The 10139-nt window shown below is 42.2% G+C and overlaps 1 protein-coding gene across 4 annotated transcripts in view; it reads left to right on the forward strand.

The window, feature by feature from the left end:
- The window catches only part of arid1b (AT-rich interactive domain 1B), a 193486-nt gene extending 187324 nt beyond the window's left edge, over positions 1–6162 (forward strand). For 3 of the 4 annotated variants that reach the window (XM_086049680.1, XM_086049682.1, XM_086049683.1), the window contains exons 18-22: positions 1090–1206; positions 1307–1382; positions 1696–2437; positions 2881–3011; positions 3172–6162. In XM_086049680.1, coding sequence (XP_085905806.1) covers positions 1090–1206; positions 1307–1382; positions 1696–2437; positions 2881–3011; positions 3172–4935 — 2830 coding nt within the window. In that variant the 3' untranslated portion in view covers positions 4936–6162. The remainder of the gene's footprint in view (positions 1–1089; positions 1207–1306; positions 1383–1695; positions 2438–2880; positions 3012–3171) is intronic. The other variant, XM_086049681.1, reaches the window with a different exon arrangement.
- The last annotated feature ends 3977 nt before the right edge of the window (positions 6163–10139 follow it).

Raw genomic sequence — 10139 nt, forward strand, 5'->3', positions numbered from 1 at the left:
GAGACGGACCAAGACATTCATGAACCGCTAATGTCTCTCCGTCATGTAAATTCTTTGTACGGATGAACAGTGGAATCTCTAAATTTTAACAGTAGTTCACTCAGTCTCTCTCATAGGGAATAACGGAGCTTGAATTCCTCTCTTTAACGAAACAAAACAGAGGTTCAAAACATTAGATGTTGATGTAAATGTATACGTTGATGCATTGCAATGGCCATTGTGGCAATAGAGACGTTTTTACTACTTTTACTCAGGAAGGGATTCTCTTCACAATACACATGTCACTCTTCTTATTTTATTATTTGTGACAATGAAGCCAAGAGTCAGGATAGAGACATGTAGTATGTCGTAATATTTTCTTGTTCTGTGGTCATCGCCGCATTTTTCCTCTCAGCTGTCACTGGCTTTCTGTCGTACAAGAAAAAAAAACTCAATTGTGTAGTTAATCCTTTATAATAACTCACCTGAAGTCAGAAAAAAAAAATATGATTAAGTCGTCATGCCTGACACTTGCACGACCTCTTGAGTTTTGTGTAACTTTAAAGCGGAAGTCAACCCAAGCATATTTTTTTCAAGAATATGTTCCCAGCAGGCCCACTAGTTGAAACACAGCATTCTGCGTTTGTGGAATATAAATTAAGTAGCAAAATGCACTTGTTTTTAGCCATCTCTGGGGGTGGCCAGTTTCTCTTCTGTCGACTGAAAATGACATCACAACTGCTTACAACGACCAATCACAGCTGACCTGCTCTCTGAATCTGAGCCGTGATTGATCGTTGTGAGCAGTTGTGATGTCATTTTCAGTCGACAGAAGACAAAATGGCCGCCCCCAGAGATGGCTAAAACGAGTGGATTAACACTTATTACACAAACGCAATATTTATCAGAATGCCCTGTTTCAACTAGTGGACTTGTATAAAACATATTCTTGAAAAAAATATGTCTGCGTTGACTTCTGCTTTAAGGCATTTTATCCCTGAAAATTATTTTCATGTTCCGAGGTTGTGTGATTTCAGGTTCCTTTGACTTTAGAGGTTCCATTTTTTTGTTGGCAGGGGCATTGAAGCTAAACTGTTGTTTACTTTACAGACCGGACCACCTGATGGGGATAGAGGGGGGCTTGGGTCCCCCTGGAAATCAGAACAGCATGGCACCTCACAGCGAGGGTAGCATGTATTCTTCCAGCAGATACCCTTCACAGCAGAGGTCAGAACCTGTGTGTGATGTCATAGTTTTGTCATGAGTTCATTTATGTAACAATTTGGAAAGTAGTGCGTGTTACATTCCCACTTGTTTTATGTTGAAGACATGATGGCTACAGCCCACAGTATCCTGGCATGCCGTATGGGATGCATCCTTCTGGGATGTACCAACAGCAACAGGTGAGATGCCTTATTTTCTGTTAAGTATTATATAGCTTCATTATCTTTAATGTATAATTGAAAAGTGTAATGACAAAATATTGCCTTCAGCATTGAAATTATTTCATGGAATTGTTACCTTTAACTTACCTTTAAGTAACTAGGAACCATATCATGAGCCCCAATATACTGTATGTATCATACATATACATGTGTATGTGTATATGACTTTACAATGCTCGTTATGAAGTTAGTCACAGTGAAATTATACAAATGATTAGAACTAACTGTGTGTTGAAACTGTATTGCTAACTCACATCCACCTTTGCTTCAGCAGGGCTACAAGCGATCCATGGATGGCATGTATGGTCCTCCGCCCAAGAGGCATGAGAGTGAGATGTATGGAATGCACTACTCCAACCAGCAGGCAGACATGTATAACCACTATGGTGGGGGCTATTCAGGCCCAGATCACAGATCCATCCAAGGGCAGTTCCCTTACCCCTATTCCCGCGATCGTATGGGTTCTTCAATCCCAAGCCAGCATGGAATGATGGGTGGGGGGCCTCCTCCTAACCACACCGCTGATGGTCCCAACATGTGGCCATCCAGGACAGACCTCGGTTATCCTTATCCCAATCGACAAGGACACCCATCCCAAATGCCCCCTTACGGCTCAATTGGCAGAGAAGACATGGATGGGCGACCGGGGCAGGATCAATGGCACCGGCAGTCTCCTTATATGTCATCATCAGGCGGTATGCCTCCCTTTTCATCGCGTCACCCACCGTCCTCTTATTCCAATTCCCAATCCATGGCAAACCACCTGCCCAGAGCTCCCAGTCCAGGAGCTTTTCAGCGCTCCTTGGACTCTCGCGTCTCACCCAGCAAAGCAGCTTTCCTGTCAGCCATGAAGATGTCAAAGCCCGGGATGTCCATGATGGGCTCTCAGGGGTGTGGACCTATGAGTCAGTTCCCTCACAACCTGAGAAGGGACCTCAACTACCCACTGGGATCCGTGGAGGGCACCATGCCAATTCTCAGGCCTCGACGCAGACTCACCTCCAAGGACACGGGTGAGACACAGCTTTAGTCTCTGTTGTATTGCCTGGCAATTTGCTGAATTGCACATTGTAGAATAAACTTGCATAAAACAAGCAGGTAAAATGCACTGGGTGATATTAGCAATCAATTGACGCTTTTCAATTAATTGTGCTTTGAAAAATATTTTTAATCGGATGGCCTGAACTCTTGTTTTGATAACGCTTATCCCAGAGTTGCTACATCGGCATGCATATATCTGAGTGTCCAAGAAATGATGCCACATCCTCTCCTGATTGCAGTGTAGCGGTGCACTCCATATGGCCTCAATTGCTTCAAGACAAAATCGAGAATCAATTCTACAGAGTTCTAAACATTCAATTAATTGATTGAATGTGTATCACAGTGTAATCCTGCGTTTGCAATCCAACTACAGTACTGTTCAATAACAACTTTTCTCCCTTGGTACTCATCTCAGGAATGCCTGAGGCCTGGCGTGTGATGATGTCTCTGAAGTCTGGCCTCCTAGCAGAGAGCACATGGGCGCTCGATACCATCAACATTCTGCTTTACGATGACAGCACTGTTGCTTCATTTAACCTCTCCCAGGTAAAAGCAGTGTCTTGACAACACCTCACTGATGTCCTCCTCCTTAAATCGAATTTGTGATGTATCAGGGAAGCCACAGGCAAAAAAAGTTTTCAAATGTTTTTGTTTCTATTGACCGATTTCTGCTCACAGTTGACGTTTACATTTTATCTCTGTGTAGTTGCCAGGCTTCCTGGAGCTCATTGTCGAGTACTTCCGCCGGTGCCTGATCGAGATCTTTGGCATCCTGCTAGAGTTTGAAGTAGGGACGGTGGCAAAGGAAAGCTTGTTGGTCCTCAACTCCAACCAGAAGGAAGAAACGATCTTGGACAATGAAACAGAAAGTGGGGTACAAGCTACATCTGAGTCCGTCCCAGCTCTGGTGGTGCCAGAGGACCTACCAGGAAACACTATGAAGGAATATCTTGTCGTTACTGGAGAGCCCCCCTCAGCTGATGGGATTTATCAACCTAATCAGTGCTTAAAAAAGGACGAAGACAAAGAAAAGAAAGCAGAGAGTAAAAGTGAGCGTGATGTTGAGCTGCCTGTTATGGATCTGGACCCAAAACCCAAACAAGCTAGCAAATATGATAAGTTCCCCGTCGCCATTGTTGACAAAGACGACCTTTACGAAGACGGGACAGATGTCCTGGTTGATGAGTTCACCAGTGGACTGCTCCACTGGCAAGCTGGTGGAGGCGACACCACGGCTCACATTCAGACATACTTTGAACCCCGCTGCGATCCTCCTACAAAGGCAGAGGACAAGATGCTGAAGGAAAACAAGGCGGATGATGGGAAGGAGCAACCGAGGAAGCGCATCACGGCTACCATCGATGACGTTCTGTGCGCTCGGGTTGACTCCCTCTCCAACGCCCACCCTGCTCGCTCACTGCCGTCTTACCCTTTCAGGGTGCATCCAGATGGAGAGCAGGACCACATCACCTTGCTGGAGGATGAACCGCGCTGCCTGGATGAAACTCCGCTGTCCACGAGCTCAGCCTGGCAGGACTCACTGGCCAAACGCTGCCTCTGCATCTCCAACATCGTCCGCGGCTTGTCCTTCATCCCGGGGAACGACTCGGATATGTCGAGACACCCCGCTCTGGTTCTTCTTCTGGGCAGGCTCCTCCTGCTGCACCATCAGCACCCCGAGAGGACCAGGTCGCCCCCCAGCTATCAAAGAGATGAACAGCAGGACAAGGGGCCGCCCAGCAGTAAATACGAGTGGTGGTGGGAGTGTCTGAGTCAGCTCAGAGAGAATGCAATGGTAACTCTGGCTAATATCGCCGGCCAGCTGGATCTCTCCACTTACGCCGACACCATCTGCCTTCCCATCTTGGACGGCCTCCTCCACTGGATGGTGTGCCCTTCGGCCGAAGCCCAGGACCCCTTCCCTTCGGCCGTGGCCTACTCCCAGCTCACTCCTCAGAGGCTGGTTCTGGAGTGCCTTTGCAAGCTGAGCATCCAGGAAGGTAATGTGGATCTCCTCCTCGCCACGCCTCCTTTCAGTCGACAAGAGAAACTCTTCACGGTGCTGGTCCGCTACGTAGGCCAGAGAAAGGCCCAAGTGTACAGGGAGATGGCAGTGGCCATCACCTCCCACCTGGCACAGGGAGACCCAACAGCAGCACGTGTCATAGCCATGCAGAAAGGCAGCGTGGGTAATTTGGTCTCCTTTTTAGAGGATGGCGTGAGCATGGCACAGTACCAGCATAATCCTCACAGTTTATTGCACATGGGGCACCCACACATGGATCCACCTAGCGTGAGCATGTTGTGTCGAGCAGCGAAAGGTCTGTTGGCCATGGCCAAAGTGGAGGAGAACAAAACCGAGTTTGTCCTCTACGAAAGCAGATTGTTAGACATTTCCATTTCTTCCGTACTGAACGCTGGAGTAGTGGCGATTATTTGCCAGGTTCTCTTTCACTTGGGGAAGTTATGACAGGAAGAGAGGCAGGACTTGGTTGGAAGACATTAAGGTGGACAAACGGTTTCACTTGTTTTGCTATTGTTGTTCATCAAACTGATTAAACATGTTTTTTTATTCCACTTAAACAGAATATCTATGTGTGACCTCTCAGCCCTGTTGAATGTGGGTTTGGGGTTTCATTTTAATACAAATATTTAATACCTGCTGGTGTTGGTCGTTGATGATTATGTTTGACATTTGTTTACTTTTTTCTCCCAAAGCTACCACCAGATTTTGGTGCTGACTTACGTCGAGGAGTTTCTTTTCGGTTTTATAAAAGCTAAAATATGCTCATCTACTTTTTGTTAATGGAGAGTATTTATTTAAAAATGTGACACTGTACAGGAGTTTGATCTTTTTGTCCGCACTTGTGGAAAAATAACACACTGACTGATTGAAATCTTTATGTCTCGGTCGCTGGAAGAGAACTTGTGCAATAGGACTAGAACAAGTGGTCCCTTCTATGAACCAGATGATGAAAACACACCTGCAGTGTGTATTTTAGGCCACAAGGAGGCAGCTTGCACCCGCCAATCAACTTGAGAGAAGTGCATCTGTCAAAAAGTAAATGTCTAATTTATTAATCATTGCCTCAACGACTTAATTGGAACTTTTGTCTCATCTATGCTTATTGTTTCATCTTGTCTGTATTATTTCATCACTGCATACAAACTGTACAATGGAGGCACATGGTTCTGTCCATCTCAATCAAGCATAGCAAGAACTGGGACAATTAACCAATGCTTTTATTGTTGTTAAACATTTGTTATTGTTATTACGAGTATTTTGTTAATGGGGTCTGATATTTGAACACGGTAACCAATGTTTCAATGTAAAAAAAATATATATATAATAATAATAATAATAATAATAATGATAATAATAAAAGCCTGTATGCATTGTATTATAGCTGAGAAAACAATCGCTTTGGTAATCAAACATGAAAGTGCCAGGGTGAGAGGATGTATAGGTGAGGTTACATAAAACTGAACACATTTCTTTTTGGTAATGTCCTCCATTCACATAAGCGGGCATATTTTGGAATGTCCTATAAAAAAATGTTGGAAAACCTACAAGATGTTCAAAATCCTCATTGTAAAATTTGCCTTTTTCGTATGACTACAGTATGTCTCTTTTATCTGGTATATACATTTATACTCTGTGCTGCACATGTCACAAATAAATGTACCATGAACATCACCAAGCATCACAGATACTGCATTATGTTAACACGTACCATTCCAACACCCAATAGGTTTGGCTGTACCTGGAAGAATTGTTCGAATTGTGATCATTTTCAATGGGCATATGCAGCTGAAACAGAGAACCTTCAACATAGCAGTCATTATTCCGGGGGAGGTGTGGTCGTGCACAATAGGCCTCTGTGGTGCGGCTTCAGCTTTTGTCCTTAATAGATTTCCACCTTACCCCGCCACGCCCCCACACACGCCCTGCTTTACTTTAATATTTTTAGTAGTTTTGAAACCATTGCTTTTACACTTTTACTTAAGTTAAACGCTTGAGTTGCTACTTAACTTCTACGGAAGTCTTAACCCCTATCTATATTCGAGTAATGAATGTAAATATTTTGAACACCTCTGGCTGCCTACTCAGACTGACTTTGAAGACTCTTAAAATTACTTAGACTCTACTGACTAATGAGATGATGCAGGATCGCACAAGATTAGTTGTCTTTACCACCCCAAATACATTAAAGGGTCTTTCCAGAATTGGAGGACATTTCACGTCCCACCCATCAAATTTTAAATAATCTGCATACAAAATGCTAAAACATGCAGTTTATGAGTATATTTACTTGTCCTGAAATAGAAATAAAAAAATAAAAACTAAGAGAAAAGAATGCTTGAAAATAGTTTTTAAATACCAAATAAATCTGGGGTACCCCCTAAAATGCCTTTTTTCTCTTGTCCCACCCCCTCATGACCAAATTGAATCTCAAACAGTTAAAATGAAATTTAAGTTTCATTTTTGGGGGTTATTGATTGATTGCTGTCTCGTGTAGCTTCAGGAACATTTGTTTTAATAAACATAATACAGTATTCAAATAAAAATAATTATTCATGGAACGTGTCTCACAACATGCACGCAACCCTGTTACCATAACCTTTTTAGCACGGAATAAGAAGAAAGCAGTCAATCACATGATTCGCTGGACTTGACATCATGAAACAGTTTTCCAAAAGAATGGGTAGAGCAAAGGTATGTACTCTCTTCTATTTTTCATATTTCGATAACAGTTAGCCTTGATTGAATGTCTCACTCTACCTCATCCAACCCTGTTAATCAGAGACTTTTTTTTAATTCTTTACTTATTTGCTTTGGATTTGAATGAGCAGTAACAGCTATCTAAACAGCTGCTTCTACCCCTGAGAGAAAGCTAACATTCATCCGGATTTGCAACTCTGTTACCTTCAGCCCTGTTGCTGTGATTAGAGTGACCAAGTTGCACTACATTTACAGGGTTGTAGCTCCTCCAGTTTACTCAGACCTTACTATTATCTGTATTTTTTTATTTTTAGGGCTGAGCGGTTCCTATTGTTTTTGTAGTTTGTTTATTTATTTTTAGTATTAGTATTATCATTGATGAATATGTAGCAGAAAATGAGAACACTGAAAGTTTATTTTTCAAGAATTTTGAGGCCCAAATATCCTCCAATTCTGGAATGTCCCTACAGTTTAGCTATTCTGAAGCTGCAAAACTCCCAAAATCTACTGACCCCATCAATTCAATGTTTTGTAAGCGATTCGAGGCTCAGCAGCATGAAGTGGATTTTTTTTTCTTTAAAGTGTACACACCCTTGTTAAAATGCCAATTTTTTGTGATAATAAAGAGTAAGTAATTTCAAAACGTTTCAAACATTTCAGAACTCAATTGAAAAATCATTTTTAATCTTTTTGAGAGAGGAAGTAAAAATAAACAACTGAAACAATGTCTCATAGTGTCCACAGTGGGACCATAACAATTGACCAAAACAGGTGAGCCGCATGGGCTCGACTCCGAACGAGCCAGTGCCATAGAATCAGCAGCTGGATGACGCACACCCATGGACTTACCTGCGGGATATGTTCGCATTGGTCGGCTCAAAGAACGATTCTTGGCAAATACATTATGTCCAGTGCCTAAAATCCACGAGCTTGCCGCCTACAAGAATCCCTCGTCCAATCTCAGGGCTAGGGTTAGGGTAACGCTAAATTATTACCCTTTCGTTAGCATGGCCCTGTTAGTTTTAGCATAAGATGTTGCATTAGCGTGGTAGACCATTTGGCATTTGTTTGCTCTTGGGAAGACCTTGATTTTTTTGTTTTGTTTGAGAGCCATTGGTATAGTCTAGCAATTCTATATTCAATAGGTGGGTCCACCCACATGATTCATTGCATCACAGTTAAAACAAATTCAGTCAGTTGAAAGGGTTGTGTTAAGTGACGACCTTTCAAATATAATAGCTTTGCAATTATCTGACATGAGAAAACATCCGGTAAAAATATTTTTTACTTTTACTCACCAAGTACATTTCAGAGCCTGTACTTTTTTACTTTTACTTCAGTAAGTTATTTGAATGACTACTTTTACTTTGACCGAAATCATTTTTATTCAAGTAATTGTACTTTTACTCAAGTACAGAATGTCAGTACTTTTCCCATCTCTGCCTTCAGTTCTGTGTGTCTGTGTTTTCCCTTTTTGATGGAATTCATCTGCTCTGTCCTTTGTCTATTCCAGGATGGTTTTAATAATAGCATTCCTCAGGATGACAACACCCATTGAAGGCGTCACAGTCTGGGCTTTAAAGAAGGAAGGCTGAGCTACAGAACAGGTATTATCATGTAAGCATAATCATTAAAAGCAAGCTGAGTGCATAAAACTAATTACAGCATTCCTGGGTGTGCATTCGCTGCATTTCCAGCAGATATAAAAGGTGAACACGTGTACATAAATGAGGACATAAGAATTACTTCATAATCAAGAGCCGAGACCTATAGCATATAATTTAAATGACAATTCAAAACTGGTGGCCTGGTGCCATAGTGGTTAGCATGTCTGGCTCTCGCTCAAGAAACCTGGGTTTGACTCTACGTTAGAACATCTGTGTGGCTTCTTCCCTCATTCCGAAAACATGCCTATGGCTAATTTAAGGCTGTATATTTTCCATAGGTGTGGATGTTTTCTATATATGGGCGATGCAATTGACAGGCAACCATGTAGCATGCTTCTCTCCCGAGGTCAACTTAGTACTATGCAGAATATAGCTATTTTTTTTAAATCACAATGGGGCAAAGTATGACAAAATTTGGACAAAATCTCCAAACTCCAAATATCTATACTGTATACCTTTTACGCTCTGATGACCAGTTTGTCTATTATTTAATGCAGAAGTCCCAAAAAATGACCCGTGTGCCCAAAATAAATATTGATCATCAGTCTGAAAGAAGTTTTATGAGTTTTTGAAAATCAGGTTTATCCGCATGTATCTCTGTTGTATGTCAAAATGAATATCTTGGCTATACGGCAAAAAAGTAAGACGTGTTTGGAGTGCTCCTTCAAAAAGTGGAACAGTGAGGCCAAATGATGAGCTGGAAGAAGAGCGTCCAACTTTCAAGAAAAACAAAGCTGTACAGAATTGTTGCTAGTTAAGGGAGAGTTTGCAGTTTAAAAAAAAACAACAACAACACTTTTTGTCATATAGCTTATGTTAAAATTACCTGTATGACCTGACAGTAGAATATTACTAAAATGATCTGATGCTGGAAAAATCATACCTTTCTCCAGCCTAGCAAGAATTGCCTATCAGAGACTGTAGCGTAAGAGGTGTGACCGTGGTGTGTTGTCAATCATTTGCCGTGCACATGTGGGCAAACACTGCAGCCTTGCAGAGATACCCAGCAGCCTCGGTTTCTTTGGCTGCAGAGGTGGGGCTACATAGTGGCCAGGGATGGCCATGGCCACCCCTTGTCACTCTCTGGCCACCCCTACATCTGAGGGAGTATTTTGATACCTGTGATTTTTCTGCCATTTTCACACGGAGACAGTGTTTTTAGACCTCTTGATACTCTGCCACAAGTCATTTATGGCAATTTAAAGAATAAACTTACAATTGATCTGAATGCAAAGTGCAAAATAATCTTCCTTCATCCATCCATCCATTATCTATACCGCTTGT

The sequence above is a fragment of the Filicampus tigris genome, chromosome 13 (genome assembly GCF_054856515.1).
Source record: "Filicampus tigris isolate MCC_2025a chromosome 13, RoL_Ftig_1.0, whole genome shotgun sequence".
Taxonomy (NCBI): Eukaryota; Metazoa; Chordata; class Actinopteri; order Syngnathiformes; family Syngnathidae; genus Filicampus; species Filicampus tigris.